Source organism: Neofelis nebulosa, chromosome 11 (genome assembly GCF_028018385.1).
Source record: "Neofelis nebulosa isolate mNeoNeb1 chromosome 11, mNeoNeb1.pri, whole genome shotgun sequence".
Lineage (NCBI taxonomy): Eukaryota > Metazoa > Chordata > Mammalia > Carnivora > Felidae > Neofelis > Neofelis nebulosa.
The window spans coordinates 81,514,121-81,541,439 of NC_080792.1; the positions used below are offsets into that span (position 1 = coordinate 81,514,121).

General features: G+C 50.8%; 1 protein-coding gene across 2 annotated transcripts in view; it reads left to right on the forward strand.

Moving 5' to 3' along the window:
* The window catches only part of KSR2 (kinase suppressor of ras 2), a 432,076-nt gene extending 405,742 nt beyond the window's left edge, over positions 1-26,334 (forward strand). The window contains exons 15-20 of one of the 2 annotated variants that reach the window (XM_058691143.1): positions 6,377-6,473; positions 7,526-7,659; positions 13,282-13,413; positions 18,199-18,328; positions 19,588-19,721; positions 25,316-26,334. In XM_058691143.1, the coding sequence (XP_058547126.1) occupies positions 6,377-6,473; positions 7,526-7,659; positions 13,282-13,413; positions 18,199-18,328; positions 19,588-19,721; positions 25,316-25,322 (634 nt within the window). In that variant the 3' untranslated portion in view covers positions 25,323-26,334. Of the gene's footprint in view, positions 1-6,376; positions 6,474-7,525; positions 7,660-13,281; positions 13,414-18,198; positions 18,329-19,587; positions 19,726-25,315 lie in introns of those variants that run through there. The other variant, XM_058691144.1, reaches the window with a different exon arrangement.
* The last annotated feature ends 985 nt before the right edge of the window (positions 26,335-27,319 follow it).

A 27,319-nucleotide genomic window follows, 5' to 3' on the forward strand; every position in this document is an offset into this window, starting at 1 on the left:
CAGTCCATGAGTTCGAGCCCCGCACGGGGCTCTGTGCTGACAGCTCGGAGCCTGGAGCCTGCTTCGGATTCTGTGTCTCCCTCACTCTCTGCCCCTCCCCCGCTCATGCTCTGTCTCTCCCTGAAAAATAAACATTTAAAAAAAAAAAAAAGAAATGCAAATTCTCCGACCCAATCCAGGCCCTCAGAATCAGAATTTCTTGGGGTAGGACCAGCCATCTTTGTTTTAACACGTTCTTCCAAGGGACTGTGGTGCCCATGCAGGTTCATCAGCCACTGGACTTGTGCTTAAACACCTCTGAGGTCTAGGCAGGGAGGAGATTATACATGCCAGGTCTAAAGACATTCCCATTTAAGACCAGGCTTCCATCACCAAGGGACCATCTGTTACCCTCAGAGAGCCCCAAAATAAAGCCCCCGAGCAAACAAGCCAAGAAAGGTGAAGGCAGACCCCTGAGAGGTAGTTTCTGTTTTATTGGATGTGGTGTTGCAGTGGGGATCTCACTCCCTGCGAGGTCTGGCCATGTGAGGCAGCCTGTAGCATTGCATACCCCGATTCCTTCAGGACCTTCTGTATGTTGGGAGCGCAGCTGTGGCCAGGAGCACCTAGACCCAGCCTTCACGGAGAGTAGTCTGGAGGAGATAATCTGTCATCAAAGATTCCAGCCAGTGTGTGTACAATTCCAACCAGGACAAGTGCTGCAGGGATGAGGTCCGTGGTGCTGCAGGGACCTACAGGGCACGAGGGAACTAGTTGGGGAGGCCAGGGAAGGCTTTTGAGGACAAATGGGGAGAGTGTTCCAGGCTGCGGAAACAGCACAAGCAAAGGCCCTGAGGTAGGTGTGTGGGACTGGAACTCAGTGAACGAAGGGGAGAGTCCCAACAAGAAGGGGGTGGAACAGCCTGCCGGGGCCAGTCTGTATCACACCTGTGGGCCCTGGAGGAGTTGGGTCTGTGTCCAGAGACCCCGGGGTGGGGGTGGGAGAGAGGTAGAGAGGGGACTGTAGCAGGGAGCGACCGGTCAGCTTTGCATTTTGAAGTGGCCGCTAGGAGTGCTGGATAGAGACCAAATTAGGGAGGCCGGAGAGGCCGTGAAGGGCACTTGGGGTCACCTAAGCAGGAAAGCATGATCATTAGCAACGATATCAGCAGTAATATTATTAGCAGTGATATGAGCTGCTGTTGAAGGAGTATAGGTTCTGGCCAGACGCTGGGCCAAGCACTGTGCCTGTGTGATCTCATCTCCACCTCACACCCTCCTGCGATGCAGTACGTCCCGTCCCACTGGGTTAGTTTCCCAGGGCTCCCGAAACAAAGGACCGCAGACTTCGTGGCCTGAAACAACACAAATGTATCTTACGATTCTAGAGGTCGGAAGTCTAAAATGGGTCTCACAGGGCTAAAATCAAGGTGTCCGCTGCGTTCATCCTGGCTGCTGTAGGGGACAAATCTGTTCTTGCCTTTTCTGGCTTCTAGAAGCTGCCTGCACCCCTTGGCTCATGACGCCCTCCTCATCTTCAGAGCCAGCCAGGGCTGGTTGAGTCTTTTACTCACATCTCCCTCTGCCTCTCTCTCTCTTCTGTCTCTCCCTTCACCTTAAGGATCCTTGTGATGACAGCGGACCCACTGAGATAAGCCAGGACAGTCTCCCCACGTCAAAAACCGTAGTTGCCTCTGCAAAGTTCCATGTGCCATATAAGGGAAATAGTCACCGTTTCTGAGGATGAGGACGTGGACAGCTTTGGGGGACCATTGTTCAGCTGACCACGCCCACAGTAGCAGATGGGGACCCTGTGCCCCTGATGAGTCTCCAAAGCCATGTGGGCTGAGAGGTGCCAGAACTGGGCTGGGGGCCTGCCTGACAGTCTTCGGAGGAGGTGGCCCCCAGCCCACACTCCCCACCATTCATTCACACTGGCCTGGGTCCCCGGGCTTGGTGCTGAGGGGTTTGGAGGAGGGAAGGGAAGTGGCCACCCCAGGCATCTAGATTTCTCTCCTAGTCACTGTTCTGGCAGAATTAGCCAGTTTGGACGGAGGCCCTTGGAGATGAGCCTTCTAGATGGTTTTATCTCATTGTTTCTGACAATCCTCTTTGGGGCTGGTTTACAACAAGGATCTTCCACTTACAGTGTCATCCTGGCCAGAAGGCTCACTGTGTCACCCGGGACATGGGGTCAAAGGTCAGAATTGTATGAATGACCTGTCTGGGGTCAGGGCTGAAGAGACCTCTGTATCGGCCTGCAGACAAAGTGAGACATTTCTGGGCCTTGTTCTTCTTGGAGAAATGTGATCTTTTAGCAGAGAGAGATATGGAGGTGTGTGTGTGTGTGTGTGTGTGTGTGTGTACGCGCACGTACTGCCCGAGGAGCTAGAGAAGTACTATATCCTGAAGCCACTAAAACACCTCCTGACCTCCAGACTGACTGCTACCAAGGCCAGCGGGCCTCATTAATCTTCGTTGCCATAGCAATGACATTATGGCTACCATTTACTGAGGGCATATGACCTGCTGGGGTCTGAGAGAAAGTTATGGAGCCAAAGATGGGGGTCAGGAGCATGAGCTCTGAAGCCAGGCTGCCTGCGTTCAAATCCCAGCCCTACTTAACCTCTCTGAGCCTCAGTTTCCTTATCTGTAAAATGTGGCTGAGCCAAGACTTGATGAAATCCAAGATGCTGTCAGTTACAATATGCACGTTGTATTCACGTACTACAAAGAGAGAAATACAGTGCCAACAGAACTGTTACCTGTCCATCAATCAGACACATTCTGATTTCGGAGATGTTAAACTTCAAGGAAACATGCATCTTGGAATCCATAGAATACAGCAAGGGTACCCACCGTGTGTGTGGGGGGGGGGCTTTCATGCTTAGTACCTGTACCTGTGCTTAGTACCCCGGTACCTGGCACATAACAAGGGCTCAGACACATTAACTGGAATTATTACTATTACTCCCATTTTACAGATGAGGAAACTGAGGCTGGAGTCACTTCCCGAGGTCACCCCGTAAGTAGTAAATGGGAGAGTCGGATTTGGATTCACTTGGCTGTGTGTCTCTTAAATGGCCCCCAAATCATGTCCAGCACCCACACCAAAGAGGAGATGAGAGAAAGATCAGGACTGGGCTGATCCCATGTCTGTGTGTCCGTGAGCAGGTCCTCTGCCCCTCTGGGTCTCCATATCCTCGTCTGTAGAAATGGGGCCACAGTGTGGCTCCTGCAAGTTGCTGTGAGGGTTGTAACCCTTCATCCTCTCCTTTCCCTTCCTCACCTCCCATGCTGCAAATGGCTTTTGGGCACCAGTGTTAGCCACAGAAGCCCCAAGCTCAGAACAGTTGCCAAAGACACTTGGACTGACTTGTCTGGAGTATCTGAGCCTCTTCTGCCCTGGATACCTGCCTGATGCCTGCTCCTGCTTCGAGCTCAGCCTTCGCCCTGCACCTGCTCTCCAGCTCAGCCCCGGATAAATACCTAATTCCTCTGTAGACTCTGCCCCTTGGGACTGTGTGAAGCGCTTAGAAATGGATACCTGGGGTATCAGTGTTGGTTTAGATTTTCTTTTAAATTTCAACACCATGCCAATTTGTTTACAGCAGACTTTTTTGAGTATAACGTCTGGCAAAGTGTCCAGATCCTGAGAGCACAACCTGATGAATTTCCACTCAATTCACACTCATGTGCCAGCCAGCACCCAAATCAAAACATTGCCTGCACCCCGCACCCCCCCCCGCCACATTGGACCCCTCACGCCCTTTCCAGCCTCCCTGGCCCCCAAGGGTCACCACTACACTGACTTCTAGCACATGGGTCAGTTTTGTCTGGTTTTGCACTTTGTGTAAATAGAATCATTCGGTGCGAGTCTTGAGTCGTCTTTGTTTAACACTGTGTTTATGAACGTCACGTTTTTTGCAGTTAGCAGTAATTCGTTGATTATTATACAGTACGATACGAATATATGCTGTTATCTGGCTCTGTCGCAATCAATCCATCTTTCTGTTGACGAACATTTGGATTGGCTCCAGTGCGGGGCTATTATGAATGGGCTGCTATTAACGTTCTCGTACCTTCTGGCATGTCTGTGGGCGAATGTGAGTACGCATGCCTGTATATATATACTTAGGGAAGGAACCGCTGATCGTGGGGTGTTTGTATATTTCACTTTGGTAGACGTGCCAGGCTGTGGTCGTGTGAATTCACATCCCACCAGTCGATGGATGTACTCCAGCAGCCCCAGAAACCACAGGGTAGCAAGAGAAGCAAAGATTTTCGCAGCTGCTCCCAGAAAGGAAATTGGGAGCAGGGAAGGAAATGGAATGGGTGTTTGAAGCCTGAGACCTGCACACAGTTACCCCGGGAAGGAGAGTCTGGGAGTCTTGAAGCCTGTTGCAATTATTTGCTCTGGTGTCTGCAGCGGGAACAGTATTTTCTGGGCTCTGGCCGGTAATGAGTGTAGGTGGCTGTTCAAGAACCGAGTATCCAGGGGAGGGAGTCCACCCACGGTCTCCGCCAATCCCCCATATTTAAATGTCAGTGTGGCTTAATTGGCTGCACAGCCCGCCTCTCTCCCCCTCTCCTGCAGTAGCCACAGCAAACGTACCCCCCAGGACAGCAACAACAGGGGACAGACTTGAGTCACCGTGGCTGCCTCCCACCAGCTTACGGGGCGACCTTGGACGGATGAATCAGACCCCCTGGGCGTCAGCTACGCTGAGAATCTCACTAAGAAATGAGTCTTAGTGAAAGGTCACAGGTAGCGTTTTGGACGGGTATGTGGGTGGATGGGTAGGTATGTGGCCAGGTAGACAGGTAGGAATACAATGGATGGACAAGCAGATGTCGTATACGTATGAATATATGGCACATATTTACACAAGCGTGCGTACACATTTGGCATTTTATTGATCACTTACTACCTCGCCTAACAGCCAGCGTTTCATGAGTAGGGTACTTACTGTGCACTGGGCATGGAGAGATGCCCACACCTTACACACCTGATTTCATGGGGTTCTCCTAACCACCTCATAAGGCAGGAACTATTGACTCCATTGTACAGATAGTGAAAGTGAGGCTCAGAGAGGTTAACTCACCTGCCCAGGGTCACACAGCTACTCACTGATGCCACCAGGATTCTAACCCACAAATTCTCACCGCGATGCTATACTTCCCACCAGGTGCCAGGCACGGCACTCAGTTCCTTCTCTCACTCAGTCCTCGTAGTGACGCTACAAGGTAGGTGTCACTCGTTCTCTTTGCTAGTTGAGGAATCCGAGGCCCAGAGGGGTTAAGTAACCCACCCAAAGACACACAGTAAGGAGCAGAGCCGGGATCTAGCTTCAACTGCACAATCTCAGCCAAGTGTAGCACATAACAAGGGCTCGAAAAATACTGAAGGAAGGGCTGAGAGTATTTTAGCAGTGAAATCATAGATTAAAAGAAAAATGCAAGCCATTAGTTTTGACAGAAGATGGAACATGAACTTCCCTAACGCCATTCCTTCCTTTTCCAGCCGACACTTGCTCCTCTGAGCTAGATTTGGCGCTAGAGGCAGGGAATGCTGTGGTAAATATAGACTGCATTCATTTATTCATTCACTCATTCATTCTTTCCCTCATTCGGTGAGCACGTATTGAGTGCCTGCTGTGTGTGTGTCGGGAACGGAGCTCACCATGGAAGGGACGGGTGGGTGAGCAAGCAGGCAACTCAATGAGAAGGTGTCACTGTCGCTGCATTAACATCCTTTTCCATCTTGTCATTTATCTTAAACCACTGGTCCTCAAAATGAACTCAGTGAGTCTGAACATAGTTTAAAAAACCCTCTAGACGGGCGTCTGGTTTGGGGGACAGGGTATCCGTGTTTACACACAACGGATGTGTGTGTAACGCATCGTGTGCTTGAATGCATCGTTGGCTGATGGTTCTTGGTGGGTATGAGCCACCATCTTGCTGGGGTTTCATCACTGCCCCCACCGCCCACCCCAGCAGCTTCTGGCGAGTGGGAGCAGCTGGGACAGGTGGCTGGCAGAGTGCTGTCTGAGTGGCGTCTCAGGACCCCAGAAGTTATTGGTTCATACACAGCTTTCCTTCCGTGCAACCCTGGGACGGAGGGAACGTGGCAAGCCTGCCTCTGGACTGGGTTAGGTTCTGCGGGTGTCCTGAGATGCTGGCGGTGGGGGTGTCAGTGAAGACCCCGAAGAACCCCAAAGAACGTGCTCCCAGATCTCGTGCATCCGAGAGCCAGACCTGAGGTCCGTTCGCAGGCTTGTTCTCCAACAGGCGTCCCAGGGGCACATCCACTATTATTTGTCACACCGGGCAACTGCTGTGGGTCACTCTCATCTGAACAAGTGCCAGTAATGTGTCCTCTCCTTTTGCTTTTCAGCCTGTGTAAGGGACGGACTCTCTACTCTGTGGTGAGGGATGCCAAAATCGTCTTGGATGTCAACAAAACGAGGCAGATTGCCCAAGAAATTGTCAAGGTACCACAGGAGCCGGGGCTCCCTCCCGAGAGATGCAGGGTCTGGCTTCAGACCAGCAGTCTGGATTTAAAAAAAAAAAAAAAAATTAGACTTGACCAGAAAATACCACGCTGTATGTGAGTAAGAGTTTTGCCCAGATACCACCATTAGGGATGGTCTCCCGATGTCTGGCTTCTGTCTGGTGCCTCATCATCATGATAATTGGCACGTAGGGTACCAGGAGAAGCTTGTGTTGTTAGAATCCCTTACCCCTCGGATGCTTGAATTCCCATGAGTGGAAGCCCTCTGTCTCTGTCTCTCTCTGTCTCTCTCTCTCTCTGCAGCTGCCAGGGAAACATCCAATTGTTGGGACTGTTGTTTGGGCTTAAAACAAACTGGAACATCCTGTGTTTTCTGGCAGGTGCCTCGTTAGTCAGTTGACTGGGACTTCCATTTCCCATTGGAAGTGTTAGGACTAAGCTGTTAGAAGAGATAAAATGTGACAGCTCATAAAGGCAAAACAAAAAAAAAACAACACACACACACACACACACACACACACACACACACACACACACACACACAAAGAATCTAGACACTCACCCTTCGGCTAGCTTCTCCTCCGTGGTCTTGATCACTGGATCATGATCTGTCCCTTGAGGAATGTGGTGCCTTCAGCGCTGATATGGGTTAAGTAGCTATAAAACAAACGTCCTGCCAAGGAGTTATTTTTTTCAAAGAGGAAGTGCGGGGAGGTGGTTGATGGCATCCCTCAGCTTACTCTGGGGACCACCTCTCTGTTTCGTCTTCAGTTTTTCTCCCGCTAGGGATGTCTTCCTCTGGGGCTTCTTCCGGAAGCTTCAGAGCCAGGTGGGAACAGTTTGGCCGTAGTCTGAGGGCGGTGGCAGAGGTGTGCCTTGAGGACCCTGCCCGGTCCCGCACAGCCCCACCTGCAAGCCTGTGCGTTTGGGCCCCAAGCAGTGCAGCTGTTTAGGGTGCTCTTGAACCCGAGCCAGGGTAGCGGCAAGCGCTCCGTGTTCCCTGACGACATCCCGTTTCCTGGCTCCTTCCAGGGCATGGGCTACCTGCACGCAAAGGGGATCCTTCACAAGGACCTCAAGTCAAAGAATGTCTTCTACGACAACGGGAAAGTGGTGATCACAGACTTCGGGCTCTTCAGCATTTCCGGGGTGCTGCAGGCCGGCAGGTGAGCGGCGGTGGAAGGGCACAGAGGGGTCCTTGACGGATGACAGTCGGGGAGTGAGAAGTCACCCGAATGGCTTCAGGGGACCTAGACCGGTGTTGAGCCTGAGGTCACTTGGCTGTGCGGTGAGGCTGTTGCTAATGACAGGTCACATTGCGATTCCCTTGGGACCTGTCTTGGGAGCGGTGCCTTTAAGTGCATGTGGGTTACTGGGCACGGAGCACCCCCAAGCCCTGAAAGCCCTTGCCCTTGAGCTTAAAAGGGAGACTCCCCCTTTGCCTGGAAGACCCACCTGCCAGGCGGCCTCACCCAAGAGCCCTTGCTGCACGTTTTCTGGGGCGTTCCTACATGTTAGTACAACATGAGTGTCAGTTAAGGGATTTAGAGTGAGACCCACCTGTGGCCCCACTTGATCGTGACTTCAGTTCCCTGAACTTGAGTTTCCTTGTCTGCAAGAAAAATGATGGGTCTGATCATGCCTACCTCATAGGACTCTTGTGTGGATGAAATAACACAATCAAGCGTCCTGCACCGTGCGGGAGCACAGAAAACACTACCGAGTAGCTGCTGCTGAGCTGTTGTAATTACGATTAATTTGCATATACCTCCCCCCAGGGTCACCCAGGAGAATCATTAACCATCCTTAAGTAATTAACTCTCAGGAGCCACTCACCCGCCCGAGGACAAGCTGCCTGTAGTTGACCGGGAGAAACAGCTTGATTCCAAATAAACAACCCATGATTCAGAAGGTCTGCCCTCTGTGACTTTTCATTTGGAGCCTGAGCCACACGCTCGCTCGCAAACTTAAAAACCCTGCGGTTCTCTCTAATCACCCCTCTTCTATGCATGCCTCCTCCGACCGGCAGCTTCACTCACACTCTCCTTTTACTTCCGTTTCAGTTGCTTTGGAGAACCACTGATCTCTTTGAGGGTGACACCCCAGCCCCCCCCCCGCCCAAAGTGAACTTCGTTCATGCTATATAATACCTATAATATCGAAGAGCATCCCCAAATCAGCAAAACTTGATCTGGCTGCTTCTGTGTGATCTAGAAACAAGAGCGCAACAGAAGCCGAAGTTGCTCTCTAGATTTTACTCCGCCCAAAAAGATTCCGTGGAGTCTCCAAAACTATCTATAGCACCTGAGCTAAGAAAAGAAGTAGGTAAATGAGCAAATAGGTCAATGGGTAGATAAATGGAGAGAGTCCCTCAAGTTAGAACCCAAGAAGCCAGGAGGGCTGACTCGTGCAAATTCCTTCTTCCCTCTGTCTCCCCAGCAGCGCTCACTTGCGAATTTGCTAGTGGAGGGATTGCATGCACATTCACACACACACACACACACACACACACACACACATGCACACATTCATCCATCACTCCAGGCTGAGGGTCTGAGAAAGCAATTGGTAACATCACTATGCACTCAGGTATTTGTGTCCAGACAAAAAGAGGCCCAGCAGATGTTTTCCTTATCCGACTTCAAGGCTCTTTAAAACCCAGTGCCTGGGGCACCTGGGTGGCTCAGTCGGTTAAGCGTCCAACTTGGGCTCAGGTCATGATCTCGTGGTTTGTGAGTTCGAGCCCCACATCGGGCTCTGTGCTGACAGTGCAGTGCCCATTTCGGATCCTCTCTCTCTCTCTCTCTCTCTCTCTCTCTCTGTCTCTGCCCCTCCCTCCCCCTCCCTCCTGCTCTCAAAAATAAATAAACATTAAAACAAGAAGACAATTCCTCCCTCCTGGAGCCATGTCCACACTGTCTCTCTTTTTCCTTGCCTGTGGATTCTCTCACCGGCGGAGGAAAAGGGGACAGGCCCTCTGATTTTCTTCCTTTTGATTCTTGGTCTGCTAAAGCCCCAGGGTAACAAGGAAGAAAGGAAATGGAATGACGTGGGCCTCCTTTCCTTTCCCTCATCCTTAGAGGCCCCCTGTCAACCAGGAGGCAAGTTCAAGTCAAGGGCAAGGCGGCGGCTGGCCTGATTGTGTCAACACAAACCTGGGTAGTGTTGGGAGAGGCCAGGGGGCCCCCAGCGACCTCTCCCAGAGGAAATCCACATTTCGCAGCTGCCCACCTGTCACCACGGGGTTTCTCCTGTGCTTATCTTCCCGTTCCAGTTGTGCGCAGGGCTTAGTTTAGTGCAGGGCTTCAGTTTGCTCCGTAAGGGTGCTATTTCTCCAGGAATTACTGTAAAATTGTGGTTGGGAGTCTCTGGAGTGACTGCGTCCACGGCTTTGGGCAGGTCACTGAAGTGCTTGGAAGCTCTGTGCTCTCGTCCACAGAGCAGGGATTTTATTCATCCTGTCGTGGGTTGCGGGGATTAAGTGGGATGGACAGCCTGGCACACAGTAGGCACTCAGCGGGGTTACTTGCTGTCCCGCCCTCCCCTCAGAGCTTGGGTCGATCACAATGCTGGCTTCCCAGCAGGGGGAGATCTGCCGGGCCTGGGCAGAGGTGGGGGTCGCCCAGGGAAGTGAGCATGTCCTGAACATGCAGCCAGACCCCAGGGCTTCCCCCAGACCCGTCCTCAGCGTTGCTTGCTTACAGCTGTTCTGCCATCATTGAGAAAAGGTGTCATTTTCAGTGCCAGCCACGATCATGCCGGCCACGTGCAATTATTAATCAATAATAACCATCATGAAGATGATTTGAGTTTGCCACCCGGTGGGCCCATCCCCATGGGAACAGGACACCCTGGAGTGGCTGGGCCAGACCTGGGGTCCAGCCCCCTCCCAGGTGTGTGCCCACGCACACCCCAAGCTGAGGGTTAGGGAGTGGCCAGCACCCCTCCTCCTGACCCTGCCCGCAGTTCCAAACCTGCACTGAGCCAGCGAGTCTAGAATAGGCAGCAGGGACTGTTGGAAAGAGATCAGAATGGAGACGCTCTCCCTTCTGGAAGCAGCAGCCCACGCCCCCGCACCCCCAGTGGCCTGGTCCTACCTGGAGAGTGTCGGCTGGCCCGGGCCACCTCCCTTCCTTCAAGGGTGATATTCTTTGTGCTCTAGTCTCAACCCCGTCTCTGAGTCCTCAAGATGGACAAGTTAATTTCTTTGAAATTGTGTGCCCATTGTACAGATGGGAGAGTGGAGACTCAGGCCTGCTCAGGGTCACATGGCTAGTCAGCAGCAGGTAGGTCCTTCAGTTACCGCAGGCATCCCCATTTCTGGAAGCAAGAACTCACTGGGACCTGCCAACTCGAGGGCTTGCCAATGTGTTTCAGTCTGGCTTTCCAGCAGAGGATGTGTTCTAATAGGTCTGCTGTGCAGAGTAAGTCCTGTGTTACTGATGCCAAAAGACTGGAATTTGGACCATCTCCTTATTTTATGTATAAATTAGAGCGGTGACTCTCAACCTGGGGCTCTCCCGCCCCCCTGGGATATATGTGATGTCTGGAGACATTTTTAGTTATCACAGCAGGGGAAGAGATGTACTGGGGAGCGGCCAGGGATCCTACAGTGCACAGGACAGCCTCCACCACAAAGAATTATCCAGCCCCCAAACTCCTGGAGCCTTGCTTGTCAGGGATCCTTGTGGACCCCAGTGTGTGGTCCACAAGATATCTTTAAGGATGACGTGAATAAGCCTTTTTCATCTTAATTTTCATGCGTACTAAAAAAAGTGCTAGTCTCCATTTATGGTCATGTTAAGAAGTAAATGAAAACAAAAAAACCCATTTGTAGTAAATAATAGTCTAGAGCAGCACTGTCCAAAAGCCCCCGGCCACGTAGAGCAATGGAATTTTAACTTTAATTAAAATTAAATAAAATTAAATGTTCAGTTATTTAGCATCACTAGCTGGATTTCAAGTGCCCAGTAGCCATGATGGCTAGTGGCTGCCATATTGGATAGCCAGCCAGACAGAGACATTTCCATCATCATGGAAAACTCTATTGGGTGTGGCTGCTATAGAAGGTGTTCAGGTAGGGCAAGAATCATGATCATGGGATATGAATGAGTGCAGTCCAGGGAACAGTACATCAGGCCTGACATAGCTCAGAAGCCACCCTAGGAGAAGTGTAGAATCCAGCCGGCCCCAGGTCCCCACGTTTGGAGGCTCTGGACCGTCACAACCTCACTCTTGATGGTTGGAGACATCCATGCGCCTCTCCCTTCGCTGCCCACTGGCCCTTCCCCGGGAGTCTTGAATCAGGGGAAATCTTGTAGGAGGTCTGTTCAGATTTCAGTCCCAAATGGAAAGGTCTGTACCTACTTACAATGTGAAGAAGGCAGCCAGCATATTTCCTCCTCCAGGAATTTATCTTAAGGAATAATCATAGATCTGAGTGGGAATACATTCACAGTACCTACCTAAAGAGGTTCCTCACAGCGTTGCTCAAAATGATGGAAGGGGCAGGAGCTACCTAAGGCCCATCAACCAGGGGTTGGCTGTATACATTTTAAGAAACACATAGGATAGCATGATAACGTGCCAGTTACACACACCTTCTTTAAGTTTCTAGAACACCCCAAACAGGGTTTGCCTTACACCTTTGTCCTAACTTCCCTTTCTGCCTAGAATATTCTTCTCCTTATTCATATGGCTGGATCCTTTATGTCCTATCTTAGCTCACATTTTACCTAAAGTAAGTTCCCTCTTATCTTTAACACATTCCCCTGTTTAATTTTTTTTTTTTTTTTGCATAATGCTTATCACTATTTGTGTTTTTCCTATTTATTTAATTCATCTGCCATCACCTTCTCCCACCAAAGCGGAGGCTCCAGGAGGGCAGGGACCTTGCTGGACTCCCTCACCGCTATGCTCCCAGTGCCACAAACAACAGAGTTTAGGCATAGTGGGTTCTCCATAAATACAGTCAATTCTCATCATTTGTGGATTCCAGATTTGCGAATCTGCCTACTCACATCTGTTTGCACCCCAAAAATCAATCCTCACATTTGTAATCATTCATGGGCATGCACAGGGTGGTGAAAATTTGAGTCACCTGATGCATGTGTTCCCAGCTGAGGTCAAACAAGGGGACACTCTGCGATCTCGCCTCGGCTCTCGTACAGATGACCAGGGGACAGAGATGGGAGGGGGCTGTGCAGCGCAGGGCAGGAAGCCCCGCCCCCCCCCCCCCCCCCCCGGGCCAGTTGGACAGAGCTTTGCAACTCTGGCATCTCCTTGTGGGGCAGCCTCAGACACATCACTCAACACTTCTGAGCCTTGTTTTCCTCTTCTGTAAGATAATGAAAATTGAACATACTAGGATGAGTTGCTTTTAGGATTAAAGATTATAATCTGTGTGAGCTGTGCATGTGAAGACATATTTCCTCTAGGAGCAATGATTCCATATTTGCTAACTCACTATTTGCAGAGACTTTATAAAACATAACTGCCATGGATAACAAGACTCAGCTGTTGTTGTTGAATGAATATGTAGAAGGGGGTGCCTCAGAAGTAGAGGGACCCGATGATGGTTTGGGTGTTGGGTGTCTCTCTCCAGACCAGTCTTCCCTGCCCCTTCCACTGGGTCGCAGCCTCAAGTACAAGGTCAGACAGTGCCCAGCAGTGTGTGGCGGGGGTGGGGGGGGCCGGGACAGAGATGGTCCAGAGACTCAGGGTCAGTGCTGGGGGGCTGGTCCTCCCTGGGCTGTGAAACGGGCTCACTCTGTGTTTTGCTTCTCCAGGCGAGAGGATAAACTCCGCATCCAGAATGGCTGGCTGTGCCACCTGGCACCAGAGATCATCCGCCAGCTGTCCCCCGACACAGAGGAGGACAAACTCCCCTTCTCCAAGCACTCAGATGTCTTTGCACTCGGGTAGGTGGCCCACCCAGGCAGAGGGACATTTCCCAAGCCTTTCTTCCATGGCTCTTGGTAGAGACAGGGTACTTATCTTCTGGGGCCAAGGTGGTTAGGTTTCTGGGTGAGTTTGGGGGTATCCAAGTGGGGTGTGGCAGAGGGATGACCCTAGCAAACCTTCATGCCTGGTTTCTAACCATGTGACCATGGCAAGTTGCTTGACCCATTCATTCATTCATTCACTGAAGCAATAACCACAGAATATCTACGGAATGCCTGCTGTTAACAATTATTCAAAACTTAGGGAATTAAGCATTGATCATCTCAAGTTTCTGGGGTCAGGAATTTGAGGGTGACTTAGTTGAGTGGTTCTGAGCTGGTTCAGAATTTCTCATAAGGTTGTGGTCTAGATGTTGGCTAGAGCTGTGGTCTCATCTGAAGGCTCAATGGGCTGATGATCCACTTCCAAGATGGCCCACCCACATGGCTGTTGGCAGGAGGCCTCAGTTCCTTGCCCTGTGGGCATTTCTTTAGGCAGCTTGAGTGACCTCACAAGCTGTATTGCCTTTACGAGATGGTCTCAGAAATTACGTATCGTTGTTTCTGCCACATTCTGTGTGTTAGAAACAAGCCTCTAAATCACAAGGCGGTGAATGAAGCTCTACTTTTTTAGAAAGGGATATCTAAGAATTTGTAGACATAGTTTTAGACCACCAAAGACGACTCCTCTGTCTTATCTAATAGAAGACTGACAAGGAGGTCGTCGATTTTAGCAGAGTATGGTAAATGCTATGCTGAGGATAAACACAGCAGTCCCACAGGACTGTGGGAATAAAAGAGGAACTAAATTCAGCCTGGGAGATCAGAGAGGGCTTCCCAGAGGAGGTGACTCCTGAGCCTAAGTGAGAGGTTGAATATAAGTAGGCCAGATGAAGGTAGGGCAAGATGTCTAGATAGAAGGAACATGTGAACAGGCCCAGAGTAACAGAAAACAAATTGTCCACAATGGAGGAACATGTGGGGAGTGAGAGGGGAGGGAACTGAGAGATAGAGAATCAGGAAAAAAAAATAAGCTGGGGGTGGTGACACGAGAGACTAGAGAGGGAATCGGGGTCGATCCTGCAGGGACTGAGAGGCTGGGCTGAGGAGTTTTCATCTTCATAGCACTGGGGAGCCATTGATGGTTATTAAGCAGGGGGAGTGATGTAATCATACTTTGAGTTTTGGAACAATCACTCTGCCGTGCAGAGAATGGAGAGGAGAAGGACAAGACTGAGGGGCTGGGAGACCAATCCAGGGGGGATGCTGGCAATCTTTACCAAATCACTGCCAGTGGGTTTGGATGCTGGAAATGGACATAAGAAGCAATGGGGGGTGGGGGGTGGATGGGATAGGGTTTGATGATGGGTAGAATGTGGGAGGTGCCCAGATCCCTACCTTAGGCAGCTGGGTGGAAACTAATGTCTTTCACCAAGAGAGAGACCCTGGAAGGGAGGCCTGGCCTATGCTGGGAAGGCAAAGAATGCAGATTTGGACACAGTGAGCCTGGGCTACCTTGGAAATGGCCAGTGGAACCAACTAGAAGGCAGCTGTATCTACACATGTAGAATTTGGGAAAGAGGGGTGTAGGGCGTCTCAGCAAGGAGAGAGAAACCACACCCATGAAAGAGAATGGGATGTCTTTGGAAGCGCAGAGAAGGATAGAAGGTGCAGGACAGAGCTCCCTGAGAAGGTGCATCCAGGAAGGCTTCCAGGCTCCCCTCCCTCCAACGGCCATGCTAGTCCTCGCCTTACCTTGTCCACCAAGGTGGTTGCAAAGATTGTTGGTTACAAGCAGAGACGGCACTGGGGAAGCTGTTTGGGAAAGTTGCAGCCCTGCAGATGTGTGCAATTAGACTTAGCCACGCCATGAGCTGTCGGACCGTCTTCTGCGGAAAAGCACCCCTACTCTGTCCTCTCTGTACATCTTGGTGGTGGGGGATGGGGGAGGCATTTGCTGGCCCGTAAGGATTCTCGACATCTATCACTTGGACCCCTTTCGACGTTGTCATTTGCCCTGATGAGTTTATGCCCAAATCTTTACCTCGTTAGAGACTGTAATCTGAAACCAAACTGCAATAATTAAGTTGGTATATTTTAGTATAAATTTAGCGAAAGGAAAAAGAATGTAATTAACAAAATGTACCAAAGTGGGTAATTGGTTTTCCACTGGAGTTTTAATCTTTAGCAGTTTATTTTTTTCTTCGTGTGAGTTTCTCTTGAAAGTTGGGTTTGAAAGGAAGTTTTAATGAGGCTTTTATTCCTGACACTGCTGAATTCTAAGGGACCTGGTGCTCTTGGTTTCCTGCCAATTAGGTGCTTCTTGTTGCTTGGGAACATCATGCTCAGACAGGACTTAGAACAAAACTGGACTTTTAAAAGCATATTGAGCATCATGCTAAGGTTCTTGTGGGTGCTGTCTCATGGAATCTTCACAAGCATCCTTTGTGGCAGGGACCAAATGCTGTTCCCAAATGACCGGCGAGGAAACAGGCTCCAGGTGGCTCAGTGACTTGCCATGTGGTCAGGGGTGGATCCGGAGTCCAGCTTGGGACATCCCAACTTCAGAGTTGGAGCTTTTAGCCACGGGGATTTCAGAGTCATTTTACCACGAAAAGCCCTATTTCCCTTAACTGTGAATCAAAGAGAATAAAACCGGGGAAGCTTTCTGAGGAATGAGCGAGAAAACACCTGTAAGGCATGCAGCATGGGGTCAAGCTCCTAATAGGCTCCCTTCCCCCTTTCACATGAGTCCTTGCCTGCAATCTGTCTGTGCCTCCTTCCCCAGACCCCAACCATCAGCTGGAGGATTGCCCCCCGCCGACCCTGAATCCTTCACTGCCCCAATTAGGAAAGACTCTGGAACAGGATGGAGGGCAGGTTTCTCATAGCATAATGGCCAATGGTGCAATTCTACAGTCAGATCAACTAGATTCAGCTTCTGGCTTGCACCTCTTATTTGCTGTGTGACCCTGAGTAAGATATATAACCTTCCTGAGTCTCTGTCTCCTCTTCTGTGAAATGGGGATAATGATAGTGCTTCCTGTTTGAACACGTAGGTCTTATTTTTGTTCAGGTGTGTTGATGGCAATAGATGGGGGAAACAACTGTCATTGAAGAGATGGCTTGTTATTCATGGTTTCCAAAGGAGGGGGCACATCATATCAAGCAGGGCCACACAGGGAATCACCAGGGTCAGTGAGGAGGAAGATGTGGGCAAAAGCCTTTATTATGATTTACTTGGGGAGGAACTGGTGAGGCAGGGTAAGCAGGCTAGAATTGGCTAGTTTGACTAATTTAGTGGGCCCTGGAGTGCAAGATTGTCCCAGTAGGGCAGGGGAATATTGACCCTGAGTGGAAGCCTGATGGAGGTGGGGGGGCGGGGGGCTTTGGATTGGCTAGTTTGCATATGAAAGGCATACTCACAGGAGAGTCCCTTACCATCTTTAGGAATAAGCTTGCCCTTCGGAGAGTGGCAGTCCCTCCAGGGTCAGGGAGGCCCCCAGATGTCACATCATCAAAAGGAAAAGGCAAGCTTCCTATACGTCCCCCATAATCATTGCAAATGAAGAGGACTTCGCATAGTGTCTCACACAGTCAAAACTCATTCAGTGTTATTGATTATTACAACGACAACAGTAATCATCTAGCACCTTAACGTGGCAACTTCCTGACCATCTAACGCAACACCCCAACACCCGGGCATCACCGCTCCTTGCCCCGGAGGGATGAGGCTGGGAGGGGGAGAATATGCTGAGAAGTGGGACCCTAGAAATAGCTGGTTTGACACAGTCCTCTGATCAGTAAAGAGGATAGCAGAGTGCTTCGTGTTCTTTAAAGCAAATTTGCATAAATTATCTTAGATTAGAGGAAAGATCATTTCCTAGGATTGTTTCAGATGTTTCCTGAGTTGGGAATTTTGTTCCCAGTGAGCTGAGACCTATTCCTATGATACAACTCAGCAACTCCCCAGCACCCAGTGAGTACCCCATGGCATCTGCCAATGTCCTCACTGCCACCCACACCCCCCCAGCAATTTTTCCCCACTACTCCATGAGCTAGTTTATATTTAGAAAACAAAACTATAAAAAAAATCCTATCCTATCACCCAGAGTTAGCCATCATTAACATTTTACTATTTCTTTTTTTCTGGTCTATACATATGTAATTTTTTAAAAGGGTAGGTACTACCTTATATACAGTCTTGTGTCCTGCTTTTTTTCCTTAGAATTATATATTAAGCATTTTTTTCATGTGAGCAAAATTTCTTTGAAATGTTTTAATAATATCATATTCCATGTTGTTTTATGGAGTTACCATAATACATGCAACCTATTCCTTTTGTTGAATGGTTGTGTCGTTTCTCCTTGATTTGATATTATATATGATGCTATAGAGAATATCTTTGTAAGGGGATTTTTGTATACCTAAGTATTTCCTTACAGTGGTTTCCTGGAAGTGTAAGTCTAGGGTCAGAAATCCTAGCCACGTTCCATTAAACTTCAAGGTGCTAGGTTTTGACTCGTTTTAATTCAGGCACCAGGGAAGGTGTCCTGGGATAAGCATGACTTCTAAGACATCAAGAAAGCTTTAGGTGTATCTCTGCTACCAAAACACAAGCCCTGTGAGGAAGAAACTAGGAAATAGAGGGCTGGGTGTGTGTGTGTGTGTGTGTGTGTGTGTGTGTGTGTGTGTGTGTGTGTTGAGATACAGGGTCAAGAGCGACATAGCATATCAACACCCCTTAACAACATCTGCCAACAGAACAATTTGGTATGAACTCCATGCCAGGGAGTGGCCTTTCAAGACCCAACCAGCAGAGGCAATCATCTGGCAAATGGGCACCGGCATGAAACCCAACCTCAGCCAGATTGGCATGGGAAAAGAAATCTCGGTAAGTCCTGGGTCAGTGCCAGCTCTTGGGAACAAAGAGAAAGGTAGATACGGTTCTGGACCTTCTTTTTCCTGTGTGTTAAGGTTATGAATGCTTCCCCAGAGGGTGACACAATAGCATGCCCACAGCCTTGTCAGATAGTGATTTGGAGCTTAGGAAGTGTAGTTTCTGAACTATGCCTGCAATTCAGGTTCCTGCCTCAAGGGTGCAGTAGCACTTGGCCAGATTTTTCCTAGCAATGAATTGCTGAATCAAGTAGAACCAGTGAATTCCTCTTTTACTGTTACTTTTAAAAGATATCCATTAAAATGCTACCCATATTAATGATTCTAATTTTATTTGTACCTACATAAAAATTTTTAACGCATTATCCAACTCAGAACACTATATACAGAATCAGAGAAGCCTGAGTATAAATTCATAATCACCCTCTAAAACACAGCAGGAAGAGTCCTGTCTTTTGATCAGAAGGCAGATAAGTCAGGGGAGGAATAATAATCTGGTATGTTTCTAAGGATTACCTGTATCTAGGTTTCTTTTCTGAAGTGAGGTGATTATTAAAAGTAACTTTCCAGGGGCGCCTGGGTGGCGCAGTCGGTTAAGCGTCCGACTTCAGCCAGGTCACGATCTCGCGGTCCGTGAGTTTGAGCCCCGCGTCGGGCTCTGGGCTGATGGCTCAGAGCCTGGAGCCCGCTTCTGATTCTGTGTCTCCCTCTCTCTCTGCCCCTCCCCCGTTCATGCTCTGTCTCTCTCTGTCCCAAAAATAAATAAAAAATGTTGAAAAAAAAAATTAAAAAAAAAAAATAAAAAAAAAAATAATAAAAGTAACTTTCCACTCTTTGAATTTGAAGAGCACTTATGATATGGGGATGTGGATAGAGACCTCAGGATTCACTTTTCTCTCTTCCTTCGAGGAAATAAAAATGCCCAAGAAACTCCTCGGGGAGCATTATTGATTTTAGCACATTCCAGACCTTCTAGAATAGAAAGGACCTGCCTAGTTTGCTATATGGGCTCGTGAGTTGGATGAGTGGAAGAATGGATGGATAAAGAGATGGATGGATGGAAAGATGATAGATAGATAGAAATGCATGAATTGGGATGAGTGGTCGGATGGATAGATGAGTAGGTGGATGGATGGGTGGATGGTGATGGACGAATATGCAAGTGGGGCAAATGGGTAAACAAATGGACAGACCCAATGAGATGCCAAAGACATCATCGTTTATGTTAAATCACCACATGTTGGTTTCTTTTAGGACATTCTTCTCTTTTGCTGGGCCTTTGAACAAGAAGAAAGACCTACCTTCACTAAGCTCATGGACATGCTGGAGAAACTGCCAAAGCGAAACCGCCGCCTGTCTCACCCCGGACATTTCTGGAAGTCTGCAGAGTAAGTGTTCTTGCTTAGCATCTCTCCCCACTGCCTTTGTCCTCTGGCTTTTGCCACCTTTTTGTTTCTGCCTGCCATCTCCTTTCCATATACCCGCCTCCCTCCCCCAGCCACCACCCTTCCCTACCAGGTTTCCATTCAGGGGAGTCTGCTCTGGGATTTGGGTCCTGGAGTCTGCCCTCCAGCGTCTTGGTCTTTGTCCTCCTGATGAAGGTTGATGCCCCAGTGAGTCTGAACATCATGTACAAGGCAATACCCCGAACCCACCCAGCCCCCTGTGTCAGCTACTCAAGCATGCTCCTCCAGGGGGCCTGGCTTTCAGGAAATCTCCCCCCTGGGCCAGCAGCCTCTCCCCATCACGGCATCTCTCAGCTTCCAGAACTTTCTGTTGCATGAAGGCAAGGGTTCTCAGCTTCTCCTTGCTGTAAGTGTCTCTCTGGCTTCCTCATTAGAGGCTCTGTGCCCCTCCCCCTACTTGTTCTTGGATGGAGATCAGTGGTTCTGAATGAGGCATCTCTCTGGGGGCCTCCTTCCCAGGCCCCAGCCTCAGCGATTTCTCCAGAAGGTGAAGGGGAGGCTGGCCCAGATGAGGCTGCCGAGAGGTCCCTGCTCCCCACTGCCCTGCCGTTCCAGGCACACGTGGTTGCACACACACATACATAGAAACTGAACCTGGAAACACGCCTCTGCACGTGTGCATGCGCACAAGCGCACAGGAGCACTCAGGTACACACACACGCCCGACACAGGACCATTACGTGAAAACACACCCAAACACACGCGGTACTCAAGCCCACACGTGTGGGCGGACGCAGGCATACACACATACACAGTTACGTTACGTGACACACGCATGCACACAGCAGCACTTCACCACCACACGCCTCCACACAGACGCGCAAATGGAGGTACACGCGTCTCCAAACCCCCAGCTGCGGGCACAGGCACACCAGAGCGCTTGTCAGCATCTCAGCACGGGACCCCACGAGGATCCCCAAGGCAGCATCCTGTGGAACAGAGGCCCCGGGCGGCCCTCGGCTACCCCTTCCCCCACCATTTGAGCCTGCTGTACCTGGAGGACAGGATCTCTTCTTCCCCCAGGGGCTCAGCCTTTTCCCAGACAATGAAGGCAGCACAGACTTCCCATGTCAGACAGACATGGATTGGAACCCCCGCTCCCCCGCCTCATCGCTGTGTGGCCTTGGGCGTGTTCCTTGGCCTCTCTGAGCTGCAGCGTCAGCCTCCAAAGAAGGAGGGCGGTAAACGGCTTTAGCGGGGCGCCGTGGCGATGCCGTCAGGTCGTGCGCTGGGGCGTTTGGTGCGGTGCCGCCCACGTTAGCAGGTGTTCTGTATACTTGAGCCGCCTTTGTCTGCCAGGAGCGAGAACAAGCGGTATTCTGCTGGCCTTCCAGGATTGAGTACAGGTTGAACATGAAAACGGAGGGAGGGAGGCTCTAACAAGTGAGGACTCTCTCCAGCTAACGGAGCTCAGGCAAGTCGGAGAACGAATGACAGAGCTCTGGGTGGGTCCCAGGAGTGACCGGGTGTTACAGAACCCGAGTGTCGTTTGGGCCATCACCAGTGGTCTCTGCTTTCCTGGGGATCAAGGAGGAGAGGGCAGGAGTTAGCTGAACAGAGGGGCTTAAAGCTCCCTGGTTAGAGGGAGAGCAGAGGGCCTTCTTTTCTGTATTTTTCCATGCCGTTGGGCTGAGAAAACAGAGACCCTAGAGACTGTGTGGTCTGGCAGGATGGGATTCTAGGATCAGTGAAATTTTCTCTTCACTTGCTTTTTTACTCCGTCTGGGTGTATTGAATACCTACTATGTGCTAGGCTCTATTATAGAATGCAAATACAGTGGTGAACAAAACTAATAAGCCCCTGGCCTCATAGGGTTTACATTCTAGAGCAGCCACAAGAAGCAGGTAAACATGTTTTAAAAAGGGTCATCATTTCAGATGGAGTTGTGTTGAAGGGTGGAAGGGAAGGGTCAGGGAATGCCCCTCAGAGGAGGTCCTGTTAAAACAAAGCCCTTGGGGTACCTGGGTGGCTCAGTCGGTTGAGGGTCCGACTTCGGCTCGGGTCATGATCTCACGGTTTGTGAGTTCGAGCCCCGCGTCGGGCTCTGTGTTGACAGCTCAGAGCTGGAGCTTGCTTTGGATTCCGTGTCTCCCTTTCCCTCTGCCCCTCCTCTGCTCATGCTCTCTCTCTCTCTCTCTCTCTCTCTCTCTCTCTCTCTCTCTCTCTGTGTCAAAAATAAGTAAACATTAAAAAAATAAATAAAAAAAAAGCAAAGCCCTTGAGGGGAAGCCAGGCCTCCACGTGGAAAATCTGAGCCCTCCAGGCGGGAGTGAGCGTGCAGTGCTGGTAGAACAGAGAGGAAGTGGGTACGACCAGGCCGTGGTGAGTCGGAGGGAGAGAAATAGGAGGTGAGGTCCCAGGAGTGGTCAGAGGCCAGATCGGCATGGTAGGAGCTGGTTTTTTTTTCAGAGGATGACAGCATTCTAGAAACTTCCTCAGAACCGGAAGACCCCCCCCCCCTCCAAGAGGCCATGTGGTCCCACACCTGCTCCCCCTAGGGTCATCCACTGAGTGAAGGTTGTCGGGCGGGGAGAGGGGGGATGTGGAGGGCTTTTCCTTTGTGGAATAGCTGGCACTGGGTTTGGGGGTCCAGAGATCTGAGGGCAATTCCCACCTCTGTCCCTACTGACTTTGCTACTCTGTTTATTGCCTAGCATGGCCATTTTCTTGGCCACATCATAACCCCTCAGGGAGAGGGAATATAAAAAGACACTATGAATCGAGACCTGAAAGGAACAGAAGTCCTCTTTCCTTCTCACCGTCAAAGTAGAAAAGTCCTGGGAATTACCTCCCCGGTGGATGCAAATGTGTGTGGTGTCTGTGCCCTATTCCTGCACCCATGGCAGACATAGCTAATCTATCACAGCACAACCACCATCACTCAGCCCTTCTGCTAGCCACTTACTGAGCCAGTTACTCAGAATCAATGCACGGGATGCTTTCCTTGGCCATTCCAGATTGATCCAACCTTCTTTTACGTATGGAGGAACTATGAATCATGAAACTCAACCACATCTGCAGGGGGTGTTGTTAACGAAGTTGGGAACACAAGTCAGGCTCCAGCTCCCTAATCCGGAATTTTCTCTCCCCACAACATCAGCCCTTATGGTTCCCTTGGTCACACTCATCTGGCTTTGAGATGGTCACCCTGGTGGTGTAGTCAATGCTGGAGTCCTTCTAGAAGCCTCCTGAGTCAGCGTCAGATCGGTAGAGGGTTTGGCCAAAGGAGACTCAGGATCTGGGTCCTTTCCAGGCCTTTGTAATCCGTGGAGGGTACCAACCAGGAGGTCCCAGCTGCAGCCAGCATGTTGCGGATACGAGCGGCTAACTCCAGGCTTACCTCTGGGGTCTTGGGTTTGCCCCTCCAGTGGGTCACGCTTGAGGAGCGGGGGCTTCCAGAATCCCAGTATGCGTTAGCACATGGGGAACTAGAGGAAAGGCTGGGGACAAGCCTGCATTCCAGAGCGGCGCATCTCAAAATTTAATATGCGTCCACAACATCCAGGGAATTTCTTAAAATGCAGATTCCCATTCTGTATGTCCGCAGTGAGGCCCAAGATCTTGTATTTTCAGCAAGCCCCAAGGTGATGCTGGTGTGGCTGGTCTGCGGACCACCCTTTGAGCAGCGAGGGTCCAGACCTTTGCTGCCCAATAGTGGCCACTCCCCTCATGTGGCCCTTGAACACTCATAATGTGGCAAGACGGGATGTCCTGTGAGTGTGTAAAATCAACACGAAATCTTGAAGACTCGGGATTAAAAAAAAAAGTGTAATTTGTCCCATTACACACACAGGACTGGTGATAACGTTGAAATTACAGTGTTTGGGATATAGTGGGTTCAATAAAATACACTATTAAGTTCACCTTTTTTTTTTACCCTTTTAAAATATGACTAGAAAATTTACAACGACTTGGATGGTATTTCTTTTTTTAAAAAACAGCTTTGTCGAGCCAGAGTCCACACATCGTATAATCCTCTCCCCTTAAAATATACAACTCAGTGCGTTTGGGTATATTACGTTACTCATTTTTAAAATTGTGGTAGGGTATATATCACATGGATTTGCCATTTTAGCCACTTTTAAGTGTACGATTCAGTGACATTGATTACATCCACAGCGTTGGGTAGCCGCCGCCACCATCCCCAAAAACTTTTGTCCCCCTCCGAGCAGAAACTGTACCCCGTAAACAGTAACCCCCCGAACCCTCTTCCTCCCGGCCCCCAGTAACCTCTCCCCTGCACCCTGTGCCTATGAACTCTCCTGCCCTAGGTAGTTCAGACGGGTGGAATCATACAATATTTGTCCTTTTGTGTCTGGGGTCTTTCCTTAGCATGTCTCCAAGGTTCGTCCACAGTGTGGCGTGTATTGGAACGTCACTCCTTGTTACGGCTCAGCACTGTTCTGTTGGATGCACGGCCGCGTGTTGTTTCTCTGTTCATCTGTTGGCGGGGACTCGTTTGTTTGCACCCTGGCTACTGTGAATAATGTTGCGGTAACAGTGGCGTGCATGTATCTGTTGGAGTCCCTGCTTCCGATTCTTTTCAGTAATGTTGTAGGTCCATCGCACATCATTGGTCTGGGTCATCACCTTGACCGCCAGCGTGATCTCCATCACCCGGGTACCGCTTATAAAAACATTAGTAACAGGTACTGTGTTAGGCATTCTGTCTGCCTTATCTTGCTGACTCCTCAGAGCCTCCACCTAGGAGTCAAGCACTGTTACTGTTTTCCTCATAAGACAACCAAAGCACAGAGAGGCTGAGTGCCTTCCCAGTGGTCACATAGCTAGTAAGGAGGAAAGCAGGCCTTGGAATCCAAGTTGGTCTGAACCCTAAACCCATGATATTAACTCCTCTGCTGCCTTCTAGGCGCAGATTACCAGAGTACCTTCAGGGTCCCTTTGCAGAATCGTGCTGGGAGAACGGGCATAAACATCTGCCGTGCTTGCCCAGATCCTGGCTCGACAGTGGTCAGCAAAGCCTCTGCCCGTAGCAGGAGTCTGTGGTGTGGAACCTGGTCTCCCCTCCACTTCCTCTATTTCCAGTCCTTACTGAGCATGCTACACATGCCACGAATGCGGGTGTTCCAGCACCACATGCCCTCAGCCCAGCCCCCACGCTGGTGACCCTCCCTAGTCCAGAGGCTACCTGATCCAGTGGGAGGAGTTCTAGGTTCAAATCCTGACCCTGCGGCTTCCTGGCTGTGCACCCCTGGGCAAAACACTTAACCTCTCTGGGCCTCCATTGTCTCATCTGTAAGAAGGGTACAAGGCGTGTATCTTGCAGGCTGTTCTCGGGTTTAAATGAGATCAGGTATTTGTGGTGCTTGGCACAGAACCCAGTACATAGTAGGACCTCGGTACAAATGGGTATCCCTTCAGCTCTTCTTGCAGGGGACAGGAACAGCTCATCTCAGACCCCCTCGCCCGCCGAGAGGGTGCTCATCTACCAAAGATGACACTACTGTGTCCATGTGACCTCTTGCCTCTCTCTCTTCTTCTCTCCCCACTCCAGGCTGTGACCGTTGGACAAAGGGACAGCACTCAGCTGCCTCAGCCCCCGAGCCACCTCTCCTTCCCCGCTCTGCCAGCTCAGGAGGCCAGAGGCTCACCATCAGAGGGTACCGACCCCGGCCGGCCTGGGAGCACTGCACGACCGAGGTCGGCAGCTTCCCCACTCCCCAGACTGCCGTGCCCTTCTGCCCGGGCAGGGTTGGGGACCCCTGAGCTAGGACTTACCAGGACCAGCCAGGGAGACGTGGAATTGATCCGTGAGGCCCCGGGGGCCACGTAGAGAAGAGAACTGGAGGCTGAATGCAGAGCGCCCCTGGGCCACGGAGACGAGGGCACGAGGCCTACGCGGGCAGGCTCGCAGGACCGGTCTGTGTGTACATGTGCGTCCCCATGCACGATGCCGTTTGCTCTAGATCCCCTGTGACAAGCGAGAGCCAGGCCGCCCCGGCTCTGGAGCGCCGCTCTGCTGACTTGGTCCCTGGGTGGCGGGTTCCAGCTGTGCTGTCTGGAAAGATGGGGTGGGGTGGGGAGCTAAGCACCAGCTTCGTGGAGGCCTTGGGGCCCAGACCTGGGCAGGGGGGCTAAACTGCTCCTGTGTAAACATCTGTTCCCCCAGGCCTGTCATGGGTTTCGGCCTCTTTGCATATGGCTCCGAAGTACACAGAACAGTCTCGTATGTCTTTTGAGCTCTGGGTCTCTCTGGGGTGTGGTTCCCATTTCTGCTGCCTTCGCCTGTTCTGGGAGAGCACCGTCCCTTTTGGCCTCCTTGCCCCCATGCTTCCCCCTGCCATTTTAAAAGCACAGTGGCTTCCTGGCCGAGATGACTTCCAGGGACTCCTTGCAGCTTACCTTCGCCCACGACACCCCCCTGAAGCCTGGGCCCTGAGAACTGGGGGTCTGGGGAGGAAGTTCTAGGACATTCCTTCTCCCTCCTCCTGTTCTGGCATCTACACCAGCTAAGTTTGTCCACCACGGCGATGGACGTGGGTCCCTAATATATGTATGTTGGATTTCACGGCATATGCATGGCATCCTGTTTGCAAAGGATCCCCCCTTTTCACCCTTAATAAGTCCTGTTGGGGAGGCGGGGAAGGAGGTCATAGACGTTCATTCTCAGCTCCAGCCTGGTGTGGAGCCCTGAGTGGTTTCCCCATGAGAGGTCTGCCTGCGCTCTCTCAGGGCCCATGCCTTCTATCCCTCCCTCTTGCTCCCTCCTGGGCTGGTGGCTTTTCCCAGCCACTCGGGACCACGTGTTCTATAGGAAAGATCCAGGAAGCAGGTCGGGCATGCAGAGTCCTGCGGGGGGCCTCGGTCCTATGTTCTTACGTTCCGTTCCTTACGAGGGTGTGTCTCCTGTTCCCAAAGCCCCTCTGACCTGGCACCAAAAGGACATCTGTCTCCCAGCAGGGCAGTGGCAGGGCAGCTGGCCAGCAGGCAGGATACCCAGGGTCAGCCCATAGCCTCTCCACACTCCCCGGGCACTTCCCAGGCTTGGTTTTCTTCTGGTCACTACCTTATCCCGATGGCCCCCTCTCAGAGAGGGGACCAAAGACTTCAAAAACCTTGCCTGAGTATAGATTCAACATCCCACCTGGCGTAAGGGGTATGTGCGGGTCTTCCCCACCTTGGGTGATTTCCAGACTGGTTCATGCTTGAGGGGCCAAGCCTGCTTCCAAACTGGGAAAAATGATGAGCTAGCCATGCTTCCCGAGACCCTGGCCAAGGGGAAAACCCCGAGCCTCCCAGAGGGCCTTCCTGAATGGACTCCCACCTGCAAAAGACCGGAGACTAAAGGCCCCCGTGTGGGCTGTTCCTAAGTGGATGGTCCTCTTGTTGAGGCTTCTGTATGTAACTCTGTGACTCTTGGCTCAACGTTTGTGTATCTTAGGGTCGTTTTATACACACTGGCACAAATCCCAGCAAGCCACTAGGCAGACCAACCCCAGACACGGGTGTGAACCTGCCTGGGCTCTGCCCAGCGGCCCCTCCAAGGCCTGAAGTCCAA